General features: G+C 43.3%; 1 protein-coding gene across 2 annotated transcripts in view; it reads left to right on the top strand.

Moving 5' to 3' along the window:
* LOC144690609 (endothelin-converting enzyme 1-like) overlaps positions 1-25,615 on the top strand; it is a 359,428-nt gene that overhangs the window by 89,749 nt on the left and 244,064 nt on the right. Inside the window, exon 1 of one of the 2 annotated variants that reach the window (XM_078558278.1) lies at positions 1,806-1,936. The exons of the other annotated variant lie outside the window; for it this stretch is intronic. Within the exon in view, the coding sequence (XP_078414404.1) occupies positions 1,925-1,936 (12 nt within the window). The 5' untranslated portion in view covers positions 1,806-1,924. Of the gene's footprint in view, positions 1-1,805; positions 1,937-25,615 lie in introns of those variants that run through there. 2 annotated transcript variants of the gene reach the window in all.

Raw genomic sequence — 25,615 nt, 5'->3', positions numbered from 1 at the left:
AGTAAGGTTAGTGGAATCTTGCTGTTTTTAAAACACTTGCCTTTAGCGTTATGAATGCTGGACTTTGCAAGATGGTTATATTTTAAAACGTCTCCTTGAACTTAAGGTGAAGCAGAATGTTCTAGATAAAGGGATGGTGAAGTCGTAACAAAAAACCTCCACCTGGAGGCAGCCCTATGTGATCTGGCTACCATGGGGAAGAAACTCAAACTGAAATGTTTGGAATATCAAGTGATAGTTTCCACACTTCCACAGGAAATCACAGTAAAGGGACAGCACTTTCTGAGACACAGAGACAAATAGAATTACTGCTCTGGGAGGAACAAGCAGCTGCTGCTGTGAAGAGCAGAGAAAGACTGTTTGTGTTAGCACCCAAGCAGGATGCTTGTAAGAGTAGGTTTGTTGTTTGTAAAGAAGGGGACAGAACCAAGAGGAATTTTTGGAGATTTAAGGAACCAGGAGTACCCTTAATGGGCCTTGTTGATGAAAGTTGGGTCTGGAATACTTGGGCTGACTGGAGCAATTTTCGAAGGATGTTGCAAGCTTTGACCTGGCACAGCAGGAAGAAGTGAGCCTGTTGAAAACTGGGAGTAGCTTGAGGCTTGTTCTTGTAATGCTACACATCTTCCAGAGACACAAAGCACAGAAAATTGGAATATTAGAAGCATCTCGATTACGTTAATTAGTTCATGTGAAAGTACCTTTAGGTTAGTGTATTAGATGCCCATTACGCAATGTTTGATCTATGTTGATTTTAGTTTGTTTGTTACAGTAAAAATCTTACAACATGAACTCTTACCCTTTGGCTATTCCTGCCAGCTGGGAAATTCATCGCTCCTAAAATGTTAATGATCTTTACGGGGATCATGACAATGGTCAGTGCACTTTACAGTTACTCACTATGTATGATACTGTTTTAGATGTGTCGCCGGAATGTATATCACTACAATACATTCCAGAACTGTGCTAAAACTTCATTAGAAGGTCTGAAATAACATCAGTACTGATAAATGTCGCCCTCACACCTCTCCTGTCATCAGGTGCTGGTAAAACGCAAATAAAAATTAACAAATGTCTGAATCTAATTCCTGCTCAAATAGGGTGGTGACGTGACTCAGTGCTGCACTGTAGGAGATACTGTTTAATGGGTGAAATTTTAAACAGAGGCCGAGTCTGCCCTTCTGAGGGTCTGTAAACCACCCAGAGCACTACTTTGTGGAAGAGCAACAGAGTTCTCCCCGGTGTGCTGGCCAGTATTCCTCTCTCAATCAGCATCAGAAAAACAGATTACCTGGTCATTAGCGCATTACCGTTTGTGGGAGCTTGCTGCGCGCAAGTTGGCTAACTAATTTCCTAAGCAGTGACTACATTCAAAAGTATTTCATTGGCTGTAAAGAGCTTTGAAACACCCTGAAGTTGCAAAAGGTGCAAGTTGTTTTGTTTTAGTATATTCAGCCTTCTAAAATCTTCATTGCAATTTCATGTGTTATGCAGTGATGCAAAACTTATTTTAATCATATCACTGGAATATTAGTTCAGTTAAAGCAAAATTTATTTTGGAACATTGGTTCCCTGATCTAAGATCTTTTCAGTTTCTCTCGAAATGCAGATACTTCAAAGTCCTAAGTCCAAAGTCCTTCCAGCACGGAAAGGGTTACTACAAATTGGCGAGTCCAGCCCCTCCCCCAAAGGGGATTGGTGGCTGCAAACCCGAGACACGCCCACAGCATTGCTTCCCACTGCCCCCGAACCTGCCGCTCTCATTTCATTGGAGGAGCCCATCAATCAAAGGAGGAGGGGGAAGCTGTCCATCAGGGGTGCTCGGTGCTGCCTCACGTTGTGCAATAGCAGGTTGGGAGGGGGAACCAAAGCGCTGGAGAGGCTGCTTTAACAAGCACCGGGTCGGGAGAGGGGAGGACAGGAGATGGCAAAAATGGTAAGGGAAGGGTTTTTACCCCCCCCCCCCTTGTGTGTTTGTAGATGTTTTGTGAAGAGTTTGGGACGAGCGGTGCGAAAATCATGTCAAAGGCGCATGGACATTACAAAATAATGTTTCAAAGCATGTTCCCTTCAATGGAGTGAAACTGTTCCCCTTGCGCCTGCTGGTTTTAGATATGAGAGTGAACCTGCTTGTTTGGCGGGTGAAAGCTGTTGAAAATGCTGTGAGTAATTTGCAGTTTGGTGAGTTTCAGCCCAGCTCTCCACCCCCCAACCCCCGTTCCAAAGAACATGCTCACGGTTCGCACTTTAATTCCGCTGTCTATTTCACATTGTCAGTTTCTGTAGCAGTTTCACTGGACCTGGGGAGACTAGGGACAGGAACATCCAAACTCCCTGCCAAGACAGACCTGCATTGTGTGAAATCTAGTCTGTTTTCCCCTTTGTTATATAATTCCAATCCACTCGCTGGTCCATGCTCCCCAGACCTCTCTGCTTAGCACAGCTGGCTGACATTTGGTAAATATTGCCTCTCACTATTCCCAGATGTGGAGCTGTGGCCAGCTGCCGATCTTCGCGCGAGTCGCGCTAGGCACTTCAGCAGAACCTTCCCCTCACATAACGTGGAGAGAAGCGGCTGGAAAGACAAAAGTAACCGCCAGACTTCCCATTGAGTGAAGTGTTAATTCATTTCCTTTTAACCCCGCTACAGTGTGACGTTGTTCTCACTGAGCTGATATCGATGATCAAAACAGTCGACACTGGTGTCTCTCTTATCTTCCTGTGACTAATGGGCTTCTGTTTTTGGTATTAATGGGGTGGAACCTCTTTTTTTATGGCCTTCATATACAGTGGGGATGAAAATTATGGAATTGATCCAGCCACCCTTCCTTCCTTCCTCTCCCCCCCCCAAGAAAATTATTTATGTGGAAGGCCAATGGGTACTTGATCCTGCTCCTTGTCTTCAACTCCTCTTCACAATTAGAAGAATTGGGTTCGAGAAGGTCCCGCAGGAGCAGGGCTGGAAGTTGAATCCGCATCAGGTGTTGAGACCTCCTACCAATGTTTCCACAACCTGACCGGCTCTGTTACGGAGTAAAACTTTCAAACATTACAGCCCCCTCTGCAATCCCCTCTCCTTTCAAATTTCTGCTGGTTTGAGGTAAACTGCCATTGGTTGTTGAAATGAACAAGGTTGTTTTCTAAATTCTATTAAATTTGCTCAGTGTCCCAGAGGACAGAGCGAAGGCAAATGTCACGAGCCCTCCTGGGTAAACAACACAGACTGCCTTGGTATCTTTATTATACTGATATCACTGTAACTTTCCAGTGCTGACTCCATAGCAACCCCCTCTTTGAAATGATGCTCATAAATATTCTAGATGCTTTGTATTTGCTGCTGTTGTAAGTCCGTCTGAATAGACAGATGAATTTGTCCATCTAATGTAGTAAGATTTGCACACTGCAGGCTGTGTCTGAGAAGCTGAGAGTTAAATGATATTTCCCACTATTTAAAGCAACTCTCAATTCTATGTACGGTACAGGTGTAATGTAGTTCCAGTTTCTTTATGATGGGGGGGGGGGGGGGGGGGGAAGGAAAAATGACTGAATTACTTTGGATGTTTTAACTTTATGGGAAGAAGAAGCTACTGCGAAATAGTAAAGAATTCTTTTAATTACTTCATCATTTTCTCTGAATCAGAAGGTCATGGGCTGAAGTTCCACTCCAGGACTCTTCCATGGGGGTGTTGTTGGTAAGACCAGCACTTGCTGAGATCCCTAATTGTCCTTGAACTGTTTGCTAGGCCATATTGGGCAGTTAAGAGTCAACCACATTGAAGTGGGTCTGGAGTCATATGTAGGTCTGACTGTGTAAGGACAGCAGATTTCCTTACCTAAAGGGACATGAGTGAACCAAATGGGTTTTTATGATGATCAATGATAGTTGTCATGGTTACCATTACTGAGACTAACTTTATATTCCAGATTTATTAATTGAATTTAAATTCTACCAGCTGCCATGGTGGGATTTGAACCCATGACTCCCCAATCATTAGCCTGGGCCTCTGGATTACCAGTCCAGTGAAATTACCACTACACCAGCATCTTTTGCTTTGAACACAAAATGCAGGCTGACACTTCAGTGCAGTTGCAAGGGATTGCTGCATGGTCTGAGTTGCTGTCTTTAAGATGAGATGTTATCTGAGGTTTCATCCAAAAAAAAAGTTCCACCCAGTGTCCTGGTCATGATTTATTCTTCAACCAAACAGCCATGTGTCACATTGCTGTTTGTGTGGCCTTGTGTGCAATTTGTTTCCTACATTAGCATGTGTTTTCTACATCGCAATGCTGCCGACATTTCCAAAGTACTTAACTGGCTGTAAAGTGCTTTGGGATGTCCTGCTGTCATGAAAGGCGCTATATATAAAAGCAAGTCGTCTTTTATCCCCCTGTGAAAACAGCTGCATTAGAGACATGGAGCACCTCCTACTGTCAAAGTGAGGAAATGTTTTAGAAAGTGACCTGCAAAGCTGTAATTGAATCATGGGAGTGGAATGGTTGTTATATATCTCATGGTTTGGTGTTTGAGTTCAGTGGTGCCCAGTGATGGCCCTCTGTAATCCCTCACTCATCCACTTCTCACTCGATTCACCTTTAAGTTAAACTTGGTGAAATTCTTTCATTTGTGTGTGTGTGTGCATCACTGGCAAGACCAAGTTCATTGCCCATCCCTGACTTTCCCTGAGAATCTGATGGGGTCCACTTCAGATTCAACCACATTTTGTGGGACTGGAGTTAAGTGTACTGGTGACTCCCACAGCTACCTTCCTTCCACCCTGCTTCCTGTAAGGATTCCATCCCATTCTCCAAGATTTTCCATCTCTGTTGCATTTGTTCTAATGGTGCCACCTTCCATACCAGTCCTTCTGATATGCCTTCCTATTTCCTCAACTGAGGATTCCTTTTGGTCCCCTGCTCACCACCCGGTGGTTGATGGGGCCCTCAACTGTGTCCACCCCATTTCCTGCACTTCTCCTTTTGCCCTTTCCTCTCCCTCTTAAAAAAGCATGATAAGGCTCCCTTGTCCTCGCCTCCCACCCCAACAACCTCTGTATTCAACAGATCATCCTCCCATCACCTCCAGCATGATGCTACTGCAAAATGCAACTTCCCCTCCCCTTTCAGCATTCAGAAGGGACCATTCCCTCTGCGACACCCTGATCGACTCCTCAGTCAATCCCAACACACCCTCCCTTTCCTACAGCACCTTTTCATGCGAGTGTAGGAGATGCAACACCTGCCCTTTTATCTCCTTGCCCAAGGCTCCAAAAACTGGTGAAGCAGTGATTTACTTGTATTTTCAATTTAGTCTATGGTAATTGCTACTCGTGATGTGGCCGTCTCTGCAGTGGGAGACCAACTGCTCTTTGGCCGACCATTTAGTGGAACACCTCCGCTCAGTCGGTAAGCATGACCCTGAGCTTCTGGTCATCTGTCATTTTAATTCTCCATCTTGATTCCACTCTATTCTTTCTGTCCTCTGCCTCCTGCAGTGTTTAAATGAAGCTCAAGTTAAGCTAGAAGAACAGTACCTCATCTATCGACGGGGCATTTTATAGCCAACCGGACTCGACCTGACCTTGAATTCAATGATTTTAGATCAAAACCTGTGTCCCAAATTTGATTTGTTTTTCTTTGTTGATTTTGGTTTTTATCTAGTTTTTCTCTATTTCTTTGTCTTTTTTTTGTTTTGGATGGCAGTTGTTCATCATCCTGCCATTCACACTTCCTCTAGACACATCTTTTGTTTCTTTACTTGTCCTATTATCACTCCCTTTGACCCTGCACCACCAAATATTTTGTCATTTAATCTCTCCTGCCTTTCGCTTAATTACAGACCTTCCCTTTTGTTCTCCCACCCCCGGTCACTTGCTTAAAACCTATCACTTTTCTAAGTTTTCCCAGTCTTGATCAAAGGTCATTGACGTGGAACTTAATACACAGGGCCCTGTTCTTTGCAGACAGAAGGAACATGTACACACATTGCACCTGTTTCAGCTGAACAAAATAAATGACAGCCATCAACCTTGACTCATTCCTCAGGGCAATGCCTTGACCTATCAGGGTCAAGCTGCCTAGTTTAAGTTTCAAACAATGCTTGGCAGTTAACTGTGAGTCGCCATCAGTAGTGCATTCTCCATGGCAATACCACTTGCCAACCAATCATCACTCTCTTCACATATAGTATAAATTGTTGCCTTCCTCTTATATTGGTATTCTTGCGAGTGTCCCGATGAGTGCAAAACAGAAAGCTTAGACATGTTTCTCTTTTTTTCAGCCGTATGCAAAAATATTTCCCTTTCCACAGATGTTGCTAGATCTGCTGATTTTTCCAGCACTTCCTGTCTTTATTTCAGATTTCCAACATCTGCAGTATTTTGCTTTTGGTTTGCCCAGTAGCTTTTGTGGTCTAAATAAGCATTCCCTGCACCTTGTGGCTGCAGTGTGTACTACCAAAGTTCTGAAGATAGTTTTATTTTAGCATAACTTAATTCTTGTTTTGCCTTGCAATTGAATAATTAGTGCAGCTGAGCTCATGAACTTGACCAATGAAGAAGGCAGCCCCTGTCCATTTTACTGTACAAGCCAGGACTGCAACTAAGACTGGGCCAGTTGCTTGTTTCAGCAATGACATTGCACCTCATTAAGTATCTTTCCTCAGATCCTTGAATGGGTGGAATGTTGATTCATTGCAATTGGCCACATTTTTGCCATGAGTAGACACTGCACATATAAACCCAGAAAGCAGCAGGTCCGAGGGAATACCATCACCTCCAAAATGACCTCCTAAGGCCCATCCTCTTGTGACTTGGAAATGTATCATCGTACCATAATCAAAATACTGGAACTTCCTACTCCCTATGTGGGAGTATCTTCACCACATGGACTGCGGTGGTTCAAGAAGGTGACTCACCATCACATTCTGATGGACAATAATGCTTTGCTAACATCCCAAATGATGATTTTTAAAACATTAGAAGACCAACTCTGAAATTACTAGCTTTGCTGAATCCAATTTTACAACTTGTCAGATTGGGATTCTGACTCCTAATGGTATAGTGAGTAGAATAAACCTAGCCCTTTTATTAAAATTTCCCAAGGTAATGGACTTGCCCAGGCTGCAGATGCGATCCTGGATTTAATGGCCTGTTTATTATTGCAGCATGTAGACCTGGTTTGTAAATCTTGATGGTTGTGTTCATGTCAGCTCACGGAACTCGACTGCAGTCTCGTGAGCTAACGGTTGGAGAGCGAGTAGCCACTCCTCCCCCTGACCACTGCTGTCTTGCTCAAATGTGGTTTTTCTCCTCCTGTGTTAGGCCCACCATTCCTCCTCAGTATAGTTCCATATGGCACCTCACCAAGTGCCTTTCCTCAGCTCTTTGAAGGGGAGGGTGCTGCTTTGTAGCAAGTAGCCAACAACAAAATGCTACTATGAGTAGTCTCAGTCCTGTAGGCCTGTAATGCTGCCTTGTGCAGTGACCAATTCTGTGCATTTTTGTGGCTGTTTCCTTTAACAAATGTCATGAATGTTGTCTGTTCATGAGCAATCTTATACACATGTGGCTATTTCTTCATCATCTCCAATGCTCTGAACTCATCTGTAGTGTAATGTAACCTGGGATTTTCAGTGTCTAGCTGTTCAGCAGTTTATAAATAAGGGATCTAGCCTGTGTGAGTCGCGATGGGTTCATAAGAACAAGGAGCAGATCATTTACCTCTCGTGTTCCAGCATTCAATGAGATCGCCAACTCCACTTTCTTGTCGCATCTCTTGGCTCTCTTCGTTCTGAAAAATATATTGATCTCAATTATGGATGTGCTCATTAAGTATCCACAGCCCTCTGGGGTAGCGAATTCGAAAGATTGATGACTTTTTTTTAGTAAAGTAAATTTCTCCTTATCTCAGTCCTAAATGACGAGACTTGAGACTGACCCCTAGTTTCAGAGTCTCCAGCCACAGGAAACAGCTCCTCAGTATTTTCCCTGTCATCCCCTGTTAAGGATTTTAATGAGTTCACCTCTCATTCTTCTAAATACTACAGGATATTGGCCAATTCTGCTCAATCTCTCCTCATAGGCCAGACCTCATCCCAGGAATCAATCTAGTGAACCTTTGCACCCCGTATCATGTTACTCTGAGTTTGGTGTCTCTCAACTTGATATAATAGTCCCAAGTCTTGCTTGCTCTTATAATCCAACCCCCTTGCAGTAGAAGCTAACATAACAATTGCATTGCAATTCCTGTACCTGCATGCTAACTCTGTAGTTAATGTTCAAGGGACCTGAATCTCTCACAATACCAAAATGTACTAGTCCTTCTCTCTTTTTTTTTCAAAGAAATTCTATGTTTCCATTTTTTGCATCAAAGTGGATAGTTTCTCATTTCCCCACTATTACCCACTCAGTTTACCTGTTTATATCTCTTTGTAGTCTATTTGCACCCTCCTCACAGCTCACTTTTCCACCAGTTTTGGATCATCAGCACACTTGGATATATTACGCTCAGCATTCCGTCATCTAATTAATTAATAGATTGTAAATAGTTGAGGCCCAAGCACTGATCCCTGAGGCACTCTAATTACATACACCCTACCACCCGGAGAAGGGCCTGTTTATTCCTACCGTTTCTGCCAATTATCCAATCCTTAATCCGTGCTAATATTATCCCCGGCTCATGAACCTTAATCTAGTGCAGTGACTTCATCTGTGGCGCCTTTTATTGAATGTCTTTTGAAAATCCAAATATATTACATCCGTTGGTTTCCCCTTTGGCTATCTTGAATGGATTGCTTAATTGGCAGGAAGCAAAGAGTAAGGTCAAAGAGAGCATTTTCAAGTTGCTAATGATTGGTGCAGTACTGGGGCCTAGCTATTTACAATTCTATATCAATTACCTAGATGAAGAGAGTAATGTATTTAAGTTTGCTGATATGCAAAGCTAGGTGGGGATGTAAGGTCCAAGGGGAACATAAAGAGCGACTCCAAAGAGGTATAGGGCTGGATTTTGTGTTCCCCCGTCAGGCATGCTTTCGGCGGGGGGAGGTGATGGAGGGAGTGCATGAAATAGGGCAGGTGCCAACTACACCATCTTCCTGCCCACCCTGAGTTTCCCCCAACAACATGGTAAGTGGGTGGGTGCTGAAATCGGCAGCTTGTCTACCATATTTTAAAAAAACAATCAAGGGTCAATTGAGATTTTTAATGAGCCAATTGACCCTAATAATACACTGCCCAAGCCATTATACAGTTGGTGTGGGCAGTTGTGCGGGAGTGGGCAGGCCCTTTACTAAATAACTTTTTCAAAAGGGCACGAAGGAAGGGGGGTACTATTTTCACAGGGTGTCCTTTGCACATCAAAGGTGGGGGTTTCAGCCCCAAATCCACTCCCCTCTATCAACTGGCTGACCCCTCCCCACTCAATACCCTGGACTTGCCTTGGGCTGCCGCCTTGTTCCCCGTTGCAGTGCCCACTAACGCACTGGGACTGCTGAAGCTGCCAGCCAATCCGATTGGCCAGTGAGGGAAGGAGGTCCCACTGGCAGGTCATATAGCTCGCCTACAGCAGGTTATGGCTGCGTGGTGGGTTGGCATGGAGCGAATTGGCTTCCCATAATATGTAGCCCATGGACAGGTGAAGTGAGTTGGCAACAAGGTGGCAGATGGAGTATAATGTGGGGAAATGTGAGGTTATTCACTTTGGCAGTAGGAATGGAAAAGCAGAATTATTTTTTAAAAAGGTATGAAACTTGGGTGTGTTACAATCCCCATGGGCAAAACAGAAATCTAATGACCCCAAATGAAGAAATTACCAACAAGACTTCACTTTTTTTTACTTTAACATGAATCAGAACCTAACGCAAATTAAGTATTAATTAACGGGCAAATGATACTTCAAATAAAAAGATAAATTTCAATTTAAAGAGTCAATATAACAGAGATATGTCTTGCACAGTGACAAGCATCCTCCCCCTTCAACATGTTTTCCCTGCTGCTGGTCTGTAGTTCACTGTTTTCTGTCTCCCTCCTCCCTCCTTTCTTGAACAGCGAGGTTGCATTTCCAATCCACAGGGATGGAGTCCAGGGAATGCTGGAAGATCAAACTATTGCATCCACTATCTCTGCAGTCGCTATCGAGTCCAGGGAATTTGTTGGCTTTTCATCCCATTTAACATTAATTTCATTTTTTAACCAATGTTATTTTAAGTTAGACACTGTCGTTGGCCCTTGGTTCCACACTATTTCCAATATTTTTTAATGATCTGTTGTGGAAACAAAATGCAACGTGTTTAACATCTCTGCTTATAAGGGACTCATTCACTTTCATTAATCTCTTCATTCTTGCATTCTTAATGCTTTTACAAATTGTTTTTGTATTTCTTGCTCGTTTACTCTCTATTTTCTTCCTATTTATCATTTCATGGTTATCCTTTGATTTTTTTTCCTCTTTAAACCCTCAGCCTAACTGATTTTTAGCAAAATTGTATCATCTCTTTCGATCTATACTGTCTTAAATTATCTAGTTAGCTATGGCTGTACCACTTTTCCAGCTCAGTTTCCATTTCTTTAGGGAATGTATATTCATTGGCCATTCTGAATTATTTCTTTAAAATGTTCTCCATTGATTATCCACTGTTACCTTTCAATCTAATTTCCTAAGCTGCCTTAGCCAACTCATCCCTCGTACCTCTGCAATTGGTTTTATTTAAATTTAAGCTTGGACTTAACCACATCGCTCTCAAACTTGACATGAAATTCATCACATTGCGAGTCTCTTCCCCAGAGGATTCTATACCATGAGATTGCTAATTAATAGCCTGTTCCCTAGTTGGTTTCTCAATGTATTGTTCTCAAAAACTGTCATGAATACATCCCATGAACTTGTCCTCCAAGCTAGTTTTTGCCAATTTGCTTTGCCTAGTCTATACAAAGATTAAAATCTCCCATGATTATATTATCCTTGTTCCTTGATTTGTTTTCTGTCCAACACTGGTTACTGCTGAGGGCTTAAAACCTCCAGTGATTTCTGCCACCTGTTATTTCTTAGCTCCACCCATACCGACCCTACATTCTGATTTTTCTGGGCTAAGACCCTTTTTCACTATCTCATCCTTTATGATCAGGTCTATCCCATCTCCTCTTCCATTTTCACTTTTTTTTTCTAAAAGTCAGGTTCCCTGGAATTATTGGTTTCCAACCTTGGTCACTTTGCAACCACATGTCAGGAGTTAAGAGGGACAATGGCTACTATCTCTGCCATCAATTCATCCATCTTATTAAGAAGGTTTGTGCATTCCGATATTAATCTTCACTTCTACTGTTTGTGGCCTGAGCTACTAATGCCCTTCTTCAGGCAGTATCCTCGATTATGCGAGGGTCACTGAGCCACGGCTTATACCATGATTTGACTATTGCTAGGGTGAAGAGTCAGGCCCCAAGTCCACAGCAGTCAGAGTAAGGGAAATTGAACCCTGCGCTGCTGGTATGATTCTGAACCAGTCGGTAGCCAACTCAGCTAACTGTCTCCTGCTAACGCCCTGTTATCATTATTAAACTCAATCCCCTCCTAGCGCAAGCTGATTGGCTTTAGCCAGGTTACTACTCTGCTTGACAACCTTGACTGTTCTCTTTAGACATAAAATTACCTTCACCTGAATCTTCCCTGCCCATTATTAGTTTAAAACCCCATCTACCACCCTAATTATTCGATTCACCAGGGCACTCGGCCCAGTCTGGTTTAAGAGTTCATCTCAACGATACAGCTCTCTTTGTCCAGTGCTGGTGTCAGTGTCCCATGAATTTAAACTCCTGCCTCCTGCACCGCCCTCAGCCGTGCATTTAAACTTCTAACCTAATTGTTCCTACGCCAATATTCGCATGGTTTGGGTAGTAATCAAGAAATCATTACTGTTATGATCTACTTTTTAAATTTGTCACCTAGCTTTTCAAACTCCCTCAGCAGATCATTTTCTGCTGTTACTTATGATGTTAGTTCCTATTTGGATTATAACAGCTGGATCCTATTCACAAGGGTTTGGTATTTCAATAAGTATTGGATTGTGTTCAGCACCCCATCCACCACTTAAACATTCGCCTAGCACTTGGTGCACTGTAGTTACAGTATGTACTGGCTGCAGAAACACTGCAGAACATGCCAGGGTTTCTCCAAATAAATAAAAACAACAACATCCTAACCCATGGCCTTCACTACAAGAGCAGCAAGAGTATGAGAACACCTCTACCTGCAAGTCGTCCTGGCTTAGACACATATCACCACTCCTTCAGAGTTAGAAGTGTGGAATTCCAGCATTGTGGGACTGCATATACACATGAATTTGAGGAACATTTGGAGCGAGATGTCAGAAATGCAAGCTGTTGTGACAGCAGAGCACTGCAATGTAGTAGAGCATATTAGAAACATAACTGGCCTCAGTGGATGGTAATGAATATAAATTAGAGGTGGAAAGAGTCTATCAACCCCGTAGAGTGGGCAAGACAGGAGCTGATATAGGGATATGTGGGAGGTTAAAGCTGCTGCTGCAGTGGGAGGTGGAAAGTTACTCAATTACCTAGTGAAACATCTTCAAAATTAAAAAAAAACCAGAGGATGCACAGACCATTTAAATTGCCTTACTCCATGAAGAGATAGGAAAGATGTAAAGGAGTAGGACTTAATGAGGAACGCCAAGTCAGCACTGTACAAATTGCAAAAACCAAAATAGTTCTGAATTTGAGCTGGTAAGCAAAATACATGAATGCTTCATGAACCAGTGGATGAGAGAGGCGGTGTGCAACCTGACCTGGGAATGCTAGCTTATCCTGAGAATGGATAGGAAAACGGAAATCCTAACACTCCTGGTGACAGTGACTATAGAACGATAAACTTCTACCTTATCTAGGGTACAGTTTGAGGAGTCAAAGTGACTGTGTTTAAAGATGATTGAAGCATTTTTATTTTGTGGTATGAGTCCTGCATTAGAAAAGATAGGAACGGTACGCGCAGTAGTCGAGGGGAATATCTTCAGAGGATGGTGTACGATGAGCAAATCAGTAACTTTTTAATCTCTTTAACTGCAAACAAAAAAAATGTTCAACACACTTGCCTGAAGCTATTATGTTTTCAATAATCATACTTGTTGCTTTTAATGCATTTGACTTTGAAATGACAAAGTGTATGTTTGGATTTGTTTTGAAATGCTCCCTCACCCCTGACATCTGAGAATGTTTATTCAACATTCATAGAAGTCATTGCTGGTCTGAATCTGATTGGGCTGCAATATCGGTTACACTCTCCTGCGAAAAATAGTGGCTTGGAAGAGTTCTGATGAGCTACTGACATTACAGGCCGCACAGTGAGAATTGCAGCTGCCTTTCACCAGGGCCGTTTGTGAGCTTGACTTGTCTGATGAACATCTGGATTGGAGTCATGTTGTTTAACAAGAATATTAAGGAAAGAGCTGGATGAAATTGGGGTGGATATTTATGCACTTAACATTCCAATCTCCTTGATTTGTATCTTGCCTTCGTTATGCTGCATGCCATAAGGGATGGTTCTGAAAACAGCTCTGGATTTAACCCAGTTATGTGCTGTCAACTCTAATAAGTAGGGGGTTCCCAAGGGTTCTGAAGCACATGGACATCATCGCTTGCCATTTTCTCCACCTGACATTAGTTAATGAAATCCCTCAACTTGGGTGAAAGAGAGGAAATGGTTTGTTTAAAACGTAAGGCACTCTTGAGGGTTATAGTGAGAACAGAGGAAGAGAGATTTGGTCAATCGTTGCAGTAATATTTTTAGCTGAAACTCAAGTTTGTCCTTTTTAAGAGCCTGGAGACTGAAGAAAGATAGATTTGCATTTATATAGCGCTTTTCACAACCTCTGAAGTCCTGAAGTGCTTTACAACAAATACGAACATACGAAATAGGAACAGAAGTAGGCCATTCGGCCCCTCGAGCCTGCTCTGCCATTCAATAAAATCATGGCTGTTCTATTCTGTTTTGTTTTGAGTTTCACATTCTCATCTATCCACGATAACCTTTTGATTCTTGTTTGGCAAGGGAATCAATCCACCTCTGAATATTTTTAAGGCAATGACCCCACCTCCCCTAAATATTTTTAATTCTGTACTTTTGAAATGACGTCACTGTTAGAATGAAGTAAACACGGCTGCCTATTTGCATACAGCAAGCACTCACAAACAGCATTGTGATAATGACCACATGATCTGTTTTTAGGTATTGGTTGAGAGATTAAAGATTCAGAACACCAGCGGGAATGCTCCGTTCTTTTTAAAATTGTGCTATGGAATCCTTTGTGTTCACCTGAAAGAGGGAATGGTCTGTCTCTTCTCAAAGTTGGCACCTCTGACAGTGCAGTACTCCCTCCATACTACACTGGAGTATCAACCCTGACTAGCTATTGAGTCTCCATGGTGGAACTTTAAACCCATGGCCTCCGAAGTGCTACCAGTGAGTCAGAGTTGACATTTGAAATTTAGAAAAGAAAGACTGAGGTAGGTAAGGAATTGTACAGTTAGAGATACAGGAGGAGATAGAGAAAACTGGGCCCCAAGGCATAATAGACCATGGATAAACTGTAATTGTTCAGTTATAATTAAAGTACGAGTTCTGTGGCTATACGAGTTAGCTTGAGCATAAAGTGGTACACTTGTACAGTGCAATATGCTCTTGAGTCCTGCTTTGTAGTCAATGCTTCCGGAGTAAATGAGGCATGTTTGAATCTTGGCTAATTCTTGCCTCTGTTGAAGCCTTGCTCGTGTTGAGCTAAAATCAAAGGCTATGGTCTAATTGCTTTGAAATTTACAATGGTCCAGCTCTGCAGCCCTCCACTCATTCCATTGCATTTTCCTTTCTCTTTCTGTGTTTTTTTTCTCCCCACTGTTCTCCAATGGGGCTTGGATCTTTGCTACCAGTTTGTTTCTCCTCTTGCTCAGACGATTCTGATACCTTTCCTGATTCCCCATTCTTCATGAGCCTGGGTTACAAGTGGCCAGTAGCCTTTCATCTTTACGAAGCCTAACACTGCCTCGCCTGACCTTTAGTCTGCATATCAGCTGAAGGGAGATGGAGCAGCAGCAGGTAAATGCAGTCGAGATCTAATAAAATGGGACACCAGGCTCGTGGGGCTGGATGCATTGTTAATAGTTACTGACTGTGGGCATGGAACTTGAATTTCTCCATCTCGCACCAGATGGATTTTACCATCTCATCCTATCCCATAACCATTCCATTATTTCCCCTCCTGCCAAGCCAACTGCATTACGCTTCATGTACAATATGCAACCCCCTTCCACCTGCCTCATTCCTATTTTCATGAGCATTTCACTAGCTCGCATATCTCAATCCATCCAGATAAGGTCACGCCTGTGTATGAATAACCCCATCACTGACAAGGTTTATAACATACATTTGTGACTAGTTTATGGGACTGGATAAGAGACACAAAAAATCATCAGCCAATGGAACACCAATGTTTTTTTAGCTTATTCTTTTACATGAACATGATGGGCATCGCTGGCAAGGCCAGCATTTGTTGCCCATCCCTAATTACCCTTAAACTGAGTGGCTTGCTAGGCCATTTCAGAGGGCAGTTTAGAGTCAACCACATTGCTGTGGGTCTGGAGTCACATGTAGGCCAGACCAAGAAAGGATGGCAGATTTCCTTCCCTAAAGGACATAGTAAGCCAGATGGGTTTTTATAACAATCAACAATGGTTTCATAGTCACCATTACTGATACTTGCTTTTAATTCAATTTATTAATTGAATTACTAGTCCAGTGACATTAACACTGCCGCCATCTCTCCCACTCTTTCTACCCCCCCACCACCCAGTGCTCCACGTCTGTTAAGTTCCGGTCAAAATGACCAACTTGGACAGGGTTCTACTCTTGTATTTGTGTTCAAAGACAGATCTAGCCATTAAAATACAAGCTACAGGAGGATTTTTTAAATATACAAAGCACTTGTAGTCATTTGGATAAATTTGAATTGATTGAGCAAGCAGTATAGATAAATAGTGCAGAGTCTATTTTCTCTGTACTGTTTACAACCTACTCCTGCTCCTAGTCTGTTCTTTCCAGAGTTGTTCAAAACGGAGGGGTTTGGTAGGGTGAATAAAGAGAACTGTTTCCATTGGTGAGAGGGTCAGTAACCAGAGGATGTGGATTTAATATTAATTGGCAAAAAATCCAGAGTCAAGATGAGAATTTTTTTTAACACTTGAGTTATGTAGTGCTAGAAAGGGTAGTGGAATATGATCCAATAGTAACTTTCAAAGGGATTTTTTATTTTAGATTTCCAATATCTGCAATATTTTACTTTTGGACTGTGGTAAAGTGGTATGCTATGTATCTTTAGGAAAATGTAGTTAATTGACCAAGTGACTGTGTATTGACCAATCGCTACATGTTACTTGGGTAACAGGAAGTCTAGAGCTGATGGTGATTGAAGAAGCACACATGGTGTTAGTGCTCTGTTCTTAGTTCCAATAAACCACCAGTGTTTGTTCAATTAATCAGGGTCTCTGCCTATATTATTTCAAGCACCCACTAATGTGTTAATATCAAGGGGCAGCTAGCGTTCACCAGACAGAGCGAACTTGATAACCAAAAACATAAAACTGGCAACGAGGATAAACTGGATCAATTGACAGCAATCAAGAAAGCCGCGGTAAGCCAGCTATGTTACTTCGCCACTACCTTGAAAGCTGTTTGAAAGCGCAGTCTCCTTAGTCATCGAGTATGCCGCGGTTTGTGCATCTTGAACCATTCAACTCTGTTTCTGATGGCTGGTCTTATTACATCGAAAGCCTATCATTCTTCTTTACCGCTAACGACATCGCGGAGGAGGAGAAGAGGGCGATTCTCTCGCCCACATGCGAGAGCAAAACATATGGGCTGATCCGCAGCCTCGCATCACCTAACACCCCCCGATACGAAGACTTTCAACAAATTAGTAAACATTGCTTTTTTGTAAAAAAAAACACCTAAAACTAAAGCCCTCAGTTACTACGCAGCATTTTAAGTTCAATTCGAGGGATAGGCTTCCAGGAGAGACAATCGCTGGTTATGTAGCTGCTTTAAAGTAATTAACGAAATATTGTGAGTTTGGAACTTCGATTAATGACATGTTGAGAGACCGATTGATATGAGGAATCGGGGGCGATGCTATTTAAACACGATTGCTCTGAAACTAATCTAAACTTCAATAAGGCATTGGAATTGGCAACAGCCACGGAGAGGCTGTTAGAGACTCGGAGGCAATAAAAGATACACAAAATGGAGCCGTCCATCTTGTAGGGCGGGAAGGGCCGTTAACAAAAGGTGCAAAAACATTGGACTCCGCAGAAAGGCGGGGAATGCCCACTATGTACAGACCATTGAAGAACAACAGTGCTACAGTGAAAATCCACAACATTAATGAGAGAAATGCATCCAGGCAGCCTGCAGGCAATAGACAGTTCAGAAATATCGAATGCTTTTTCTGCTTCTGCAATGGTCACCATAATGCGTCACTGTCAAGATAGACTGGGACAACATTTTAAAAACAAGGGTAGAAATCGCAAAATCTGTCTCATTGAAGAACCAGAGGAAGCAGAATCTGACATCTATTTATTACACAACCTGAAAGTGGGTAGAACTGAACCAATCCAGGTAGTCATTAGAGTCAATGAACAACCCATCAAGATGGAGGTCGATACTGGGGCATCAATGTCTGTCATAGGAGAACATACGTTCAGACACTTGAATAAAGGAGTCCACCCTTTAAGGTTGGAAGAATCAGACACTAAATTAAAAACATATACGGGCAAAGAAATAAGAGTGAAAGCGTTATGTCAAGTCCTGGTGCAGTATGGGGATCAGTCTGCAAATTTACCCCTTTATAGTAATAGCTGGGGTGGGCCCCAGCTTAATTGGTCGCAACTGGCTCAAAAAGATTAAATTGCGATGGGCCAAGATTTTTCAAATCAGCATGAGAAACTTGCAGGAATTGTTGCAAAAGTACTCTTCCATTTTCCGTGATGAGCTAGGGAGGATTTGAGGGCTACAAGCCCTAACGCAATCCCCAGATTTATCAGAGCCAGACCAGTCCCTTGTGCTCTATGGGATAAGGTTGAGGCCGAGATAAACAGGCTGGAAAAGTTGGGTATCTTGCAACTGGTGCAATTTTCCGAGTGGGTGGCACCCATAGTAGCCGTACTGAAGCTAGGCCAAAATGTTCACTTATGCATTTATTATAAGTTAACTTAATAGACACCCAATACCAAAGATTGACGAATTCTATCCGAAATTGGCAGGGGGTACCACATATTCAAAACTCGACATGAACCAAGCCCACCAGCAGGTAGAGTTGGAAGAAGGCTCTAGAGAATTTGTGACCATCAATACACATTGAGGATTGTATCAATATACTCAACTACCCTTTGGGATCCCATGGGCGTGTGCTATTTTCCAGCGTACCATGGAAAATCTGCTTCAGGGACTGCCCCATGTCGCTGTTTATCTGGATGATGTCTTAGTCACTGGGCTAACTCGTGAAGAAGATTTAGCTAATTTGGAGGAGATGCTGAAATACTTCTCACAAGTGGGGGTGCGCTTGAAGCACGCAAAATATCTTTTCCAAGTCAGAGGTAGTTTAGTTGGACCATAAGGTCGACACGCAGGGCCTGCATCCCGTGGAAGAAAAGGTCAAGGCTATTGGCGAGGCACCTGCACCGAGAAACACCACAGAACTAAAGGCCCACCTTAGGCATGATAAACCACTATGGGCGATTTCTCCCAAATCTATCGACCGTACTTGCTCCATTTATACGCATTGCTTAAAAACCATAAATGGATTTGGCAAGCTCCGCACCAGGAAGCGTTTCTGAAGGTAAAGCAATTGTTAAGATCATCGGCCCTACTGGTCCATTTTGACCCAAAGAAAAATTTGATTTTGACTTGCGACACATCCCCATTATGGAATAGGGGCTGTACTTTCACATCGGATGATGGATGGCTCCGAACGACCCATTGGTTATACATCTCGCACACTCAGTGTTGCAGAGTGACAATATTCTCAAATTGAGAAGGAGGGCTTGTCTGTCGCATTTGGTGTTCGGACATTCCATCAATACCTCCACGGTTGTCATTTTCATGTTATATCAGAATACAAGCCTCTGCTGGGATTATTTGGAGAGGATAAGGCGATACCTGCACTCCTTCCCAACACATCTGCTCGCATCCAGGGGTGGGCACTGATATTGGCTGCTTACGACTACACTTTTATTCACCAATCGGGAAGCCAGATCATACGTGCTGATGCACTGAGCCACCTCCTCCCCCTGACAGATAACAACGTGATGGTTCCAATTCCCCAGGAACTTGTCTTTAGTATTAAATGTTTTGGATTCCTCCGCTGTCCAGGCCGAACAAATCCGTGAGTGGATGAGCCGAGATCCACTTTTATCTCGCGTCCAGGAGCAGGTCTTGAATGGATGGTCAGGCCAGCCAAAGTCTGATGACATGAAGCCCTATTTCAATCGCAGATATGAGCTCATCTGCCAAGACAGCATATTGCCTTGGGGAGCAAGGGTTATGGTGCCCCCGAGAGGGCGAAGGCCATTTCTGGCCGTATTACATAGCGTTCACCCAGGCATTAGTAGGATGAAGGTGCTTGCGCGCAGCTACTTGTGGCCAGGAATGGACAGAGACATCGAAACCCTGGTCAAAAGTTGTCTTCAATGAAAAGGCTACCCCTCCTTAGCTCCATTGCACCCCTGGGAATGGCTGGAGCGGCCATGGGTGCGCCTCCATGTCGATTTACGTGGGGCCCTTCTTGGGCACAATGTTCCTTTTTACTAATAGACACCCACTCCAAATGGATGGATGTTTACGAAATCCAGTCACCCACGTCTGCTGCCACCATAGACCGTTTGCGACAGAGTTTTTCAGTGCACAGGTTATCAGAGGTACTCATGTCAGACAACCGGACTGCATTTACCAGCAGAGAGTTCCTCAATGGAATAACTCATCAAAACCTCACCTTACCACCCCGCCTCTAATGGTTGGGCTGAGCGGGCAGTCCAAACTTTTAAGCCCAGGATGAAAAAGCTGGACAGGGATTTCATCAGCACCAGATTGTCACGGTTCCTGTTCGCATACTGGATGATGCCACACATGACAGGTATTGCCCCCGCTGAATTACTGATGAAGAGACATCTCCGTGCCCGTCTAACACTCTTATCAGGCTGAATTTGACTTTCAATTCAATCCAAGATTTGAAAAACAAAGTTTTTCAGGGAACTAAATGAAAGAGCTATTCAAAGAGCAAGCATAATGGGCCAAATAGTCTTTATCTTCCCCTTATGGGGATTTGACAGTCTAGATGAGGCCTGTCTGCCATTACAATGTGTGTTATTAAAGGCTGTAGTATTTTACAAAAAGATGTTTAATTGTTGAAAGTGATAATATTGAAAATATTGAGAGGTGACTGTAACGCCCCTCTGAACTGAAGGCTGCTATGCTGGCCTGTAGCTCTTGGCTTTATGTACTCTTGTTTTCCTCGCAAACATACCACATCTCTCTAAATGTAGCTTCAAAGGATAATATCCCCCTTCTTCTCCTCCTCCTCCTCCCTCCTTCCCTGTTACTTTCCCTTCTTGTTTTGGTAAATAATTGAAAACTTAAAATAGTTTTTCTCCTTTGTTTAAAAAAAAAATAAAGGGAGCCATTTGGCTATAACTTTCTCTAGAAATTGTTTTCTGAGACATTAAAGGGAAATGAAATCAGAGCTGCCTTTTATGAATAATGGAATATTAAATAATGAGTGAGTCAGTGCACTGGGAATTTGGGATGCTTGCAGGAGCAGACAGATACAACCAGTGGCAGTTGGAGTTTCTTGGCACAGTTTGTACATGTTTTGATGTTGAGTTGTACACCGGAACATGAAGTGGTTTATCAGATTTATGGGAAGTAGTTAGGATGGAATACTTAAGGAGGCTGTTGCCTTGGATAATCTGCCACCAATGACTGCTCTCGTGATAAAGTGGTACTTCAAGTTCCATTTGTGCTGGGTGGGGGGAGGGCATGTGGTAATATTAATGGGGATTAACTTGTATGTGCACTGGGGAAAGAGTCCAAGATTGGCCAATTGTAACTTTTCAAGATTTACAAGATCTGAAAGAAATAGCCGGCCAGGCTCTCCGCATCAAGCCTTGGTGCCCTCATCCCCTCAAACAAGCACCGGCCGAGAGATGCATTTGTGGAGTGTCTTGGTGACTTGAAGGAAGCAGATAAACTTTTATAACTGGTAGTATAAGGAGAGTTGATGGCCAAAGAATGGGGCTGGCTGCTGTAAGGTAAGGGGTGTAAGTTTGCCATGAGTCATACTGATGCCCTTCAAGACTCCCAACCTCATTGGGCCAACTAATAAATTGGAAGTATAGTGCAAGCAGTTGGTACACACTTGGGGGTGCACGTTGAAGGCTATTGTCAAGCAGCATCAGTGGTATCTGAGTGGTGCAAGGGTCCCCTAAAGTTGCAGCATCTTTTAAACATTCATTTTGATGCTGAGGTTTTTGGGACCCAAAATCCAAGAGTCAATAATGGCCTGCTTCAGTGAGTTTTGGAGATAGAGGAACACCGAGGCCTTGCCTTGTGCTTGAGCAAAGCTGTGGCGATGTGAGAACTCTACCTGTGTGTCCCTTCCGGTGGCAGAAGCAGTGGGATGGTGGGTGGCTCTCGAATCATCAACAGCCCCTTCTGCAAGGCCTTTTGGCAAGTAACAGGAGAGGCATCCCCAAAGCGAGCAAGCACCTGAGTCTGTCCTTAGTACACACCTGGATGTTCTGGGCCTGCTATGCATCGGGATAGTTGGGCAAACGGGTCTTAGTGGTATCTCGGGAACCTGCCGGACCTAATCCTTGTAGTATATCATATCATATCATAAGGGTAAGAGAGTGAAGAATGAACTTGCATTTCAATTGTGCCTTTTCAAGATGTCTCCAAAGGACAGTCACTGTTGCAAGTAGGAAACGCAAAAGGCAATTTGCGTAAAGTAAGGCCACAACCCTAATGAAATAAATGACCAGATAATATGATAATTAAGGGATGAGAGCACTGGGAGAACTTGCCTGCTGTTTTGTATAGAGCCTTGGTTTAGCAGTATCTCCGGTGCAGTGCTCCCTTTTGAGTTTGTATTAGCTCCTTTCAACACTTTCTGCCTCCACTTCCCCATTCCCCCCACCACCCCACCACCCCAAATGCTCCTGCCTTTTCCTGTCATGCCTATGGCTGCTCATCTTCCAGAAGCATGTACAGCAGCCTCACGAGCTAAGTTTCGAGCAGAAAGTCACATCACTGAGGATTCAATATTCAACATTTTTAGGAGGTGTTCCAGTTTCACACAGCCACTTATCCACTGACCTTTTCCTGTTTGGGAATGTTTGGCCACAATTCCACATTAAAAAGATGCATTTCCGTAGTCCATTACTATGCCAGAATCTGAGCTGGCCAACTAGTGGGGAACTGGAGGGGTGGAGCTTGTTGGCAAAGTGCCATTATCTCTTACCACTGCCGGCACTGCTCTTGGCTGCAGGTCTGGCTTCAGGCAGTGGCACAATATATCAGCTTTGCTGCTTTTACGTAGCATCCTCGTGTTGCCCCTCTTATGTCAAGCTTTGGAAAGTGGACTCATTGTGTGGGGCTGTTGTGGATCATTCTGGTCCTGTTCCTACGATCTGAGCTCTGTCACTCTGCTGCTTATCCTTCAACAAGCTTGCTGGTGCTGTTTTGGACTGAGTTCTTTGGAATTACTCCTACTTTTCTCTGAGTGTTGGCACTGCCTCCATCCCACCTGTGCCGCTGGCATTATTTCAATGGTGCAGACTGGAGGGTAGATTCCCACGCTTGCGTTTAAGCAGTGGGTAACCAATCCTAAGTCAAAGACCTGGAACACCAATAAAAATACCTGGAAAAACTCAGCAGGTCTGGCAGCATCTGCGGAGAGGAACACAGTTAAAGTTTCGAGTCCGTATGACTCTTCAACTCAACCTTAATTGTGTTCCTCTCCGCAGATGCTGCCAGACCTGCTGAGTTTTTCCAGGTATTTTTATTTTTGTTTTGAATTTCCAGCATCCGCAGTTTTTTGCTTTTACCTGGAACGCCGACCCTGCTTTAGAAGCAGGAAGTGTTATGGCAACTTAGAGTAAGTGCTTTAACGTCTATTTTTTCCTGAGGGTAATACACCACATTAGTCCACCCTTAACTTGTGTATGTTTGTGTTTAACTGCTGGGAAAGATAGTCAGTCCTCAAAGGGTTCAATTAATGGGTTGACTCTGGAGCTTGCATTACTTATCTATTACGAGCACATTTTAATCTGTGACTATTTCCTTGTATTGGTTCCTATTGAATCTCCTGCAGTGACCTAGATCAGGAATAACTAGGGAGTTGCATTGTACTTTGAAGATATCCGAAACAGTCAGTGCAGGAATCTTGCAACTTTTTAACTTCTTCCTAACTTCCTCCCCACCACAAGGGATTGTGTTAACTTTTTTTAAACTTGCTATTTAAAGATCACGTGAAGCTACCTATTGACTGACATGGTAAAGACTGTGTTTAACCAAGCCACGTGTGAGTCCGTACTGAGTTGGATGATATGAACTGGGGTAGCAGTAATAGGAATGCTACCATTTGACCTGGGTGTGCCTGGGTTCAGTAGAGGAGAATTGGCCAGGCTTCCCACTCTGAGGAGAGCCAGCATGTCTGCACATGGGGGTGCAATGGGCCCACCATGTTGTGCTCCCAAGTTGGATATCCTACTGACAGAAATAGGAGCAGGAATAGGCCATTTGACCCCTTATACCTGCTCCCCTATTGCTTGATGCCTCTCACCACAAGCAAGGTAAGAGTGCATGATGGGATAATACCCAGCACAAGGTAGCATCTTCCCAGGAAATAACTAAGGAAATAAAAAGTTAGAACAAGGTTTGTTGTTTCTTTCTCCCTTTTTTTGAGGAAAAATAATCAGATCAGCCATGATCTTATTGAATGGCGGAGCAGGCTTGAGGGGCCGAATGGCCTACTCCTGCTCCTAACTTGTATGTTCGTTTTTTTTTTTAAATCACTCAGCTGATACAGGAGTCACTCCTTCAGGCTGTAAATGATCACTATAACTAGTTGGTTACCCATGACTCTCCTCACTGTAAGCCTACTGATTATCACAGTCAAAGTTCTGCTGTAACTGTTAATACTAGCCTGTAAGATGTTGTTTCCTCAGTTAGTTTGATATCCTAATCTACAATGGACCTTCAGCTCTTTTTCATTCTCTGGATGTGGGCATTGCTGCAAAGGCCAACATTTATTGTCCATCCCCGGTTATCCCGCCAAGGTGATTGCCTGCCTCCTGAACCGCTGCTGTCAGTACTCGTAGCACTTTGATACAACAGAGTAGTTTGCTACTGTTAGAGAGAGTTAAGAGTCGACCACATTCCTATGGGGATGGAACCATATATAGGCCCAGGTCGGATAAGGATGACTGGTTTCCTTCCCTAAAGGACATTAGTGAATTAGTTGAACTTTTGCAAACATCTGACCTCTTTGTGGTCACTTTACTCAATGCCAGTTTTTTATTTTGAGATTACTTTTCAACTAAATCCAAATTCTCAAACGAGGTTTAGTTGACTGTTCCCTCTTTGCCTATTCCCATATGAACTGAGGTGGAGATTTGTCTGTCAGTCCTGAGGATGAACAGCTGGTCACGCACTGCCTTGAGCTCTGAGTAAGTTTAGTTCTTGCAATGGATCAGATGGAGAGGTGGAGTTAGTCTGGTGCTAGTTTGGGTTTGCAGTGGGCCGCCTCCTGTAGATGGGACCTCTGGGAATGAGGGTGAGAAGTGGAATATAGCAGTTCAGTCACTGGAACGGGGCCAGGAGAATTTTGTTGCCTTAAGTTGTAGTTGCAGGAGCCACACTGGATTGAAAGAATAGGGAGAATAGTCAGACCCCCATTTGGTTATGCTCTGGGCAGGTAGGTGCTTGGCAGAGGCTGTGTTTCATCTTGAGTGATGAGGGAATTGGGAGGAATTCCCCCTTCTCTTGGTACCTGGTCAAGGGTAGTATTGTGGGTTATCTAAAGGCAGGTCCATCACCCTATGAGCTACAGAGGATTCCTTGAGGAGGTGATGTGAAGGATGGTTGAGTGTCCATCATTGTGCAAGAGAGGGGAAACACGAGGTCAACATTAGTTCTCCCACAAAAATTCTAAAACTAGCAATGCTTCAGGAAGATCCTCAATCTTGGAGGGAACACTCTTTTAATGTTAATTGTAAGTCATCGTGGTTTGTATGCACAATTAACTGTTCATTCCAGGCCCCCTTTGCTGCACTGCAATGAATGTAGACCTTGTGTTATTAACTATAGTCCTCAAGTTGGGTCCTACAGGAATAGGCAGCAAGACCATTTGCCTGGGGAATCAAATTCAATTTAGAAAAATCTGATCAGATTTGATTTTGCCTGCAATCATCATCATGTTTGAAGTGAATAGCGGTTGTATTATCTGGGCAAGTCATTGGTCGACATGAAAGCAGGATTGCCGACAGTGTGTGCACACAGACCT

Source organism: Cetorhinus maximus, chromosome 15, assembly GCF_964194155.1.
Source record: "Cetorhinus maximus chromosome 15, sCetMax3.hap1.1, whole genome shotgun sequence".
NCBI lineage: Eukaryota > Metazoa > Chordata > Chondrichthyes > Lamniformes > Cetorhinidae > Cetorhinus > Cetorhinus maximus.
This window is presented reverse-complemented; position numbering and strand designations above follow the sequence as displayed.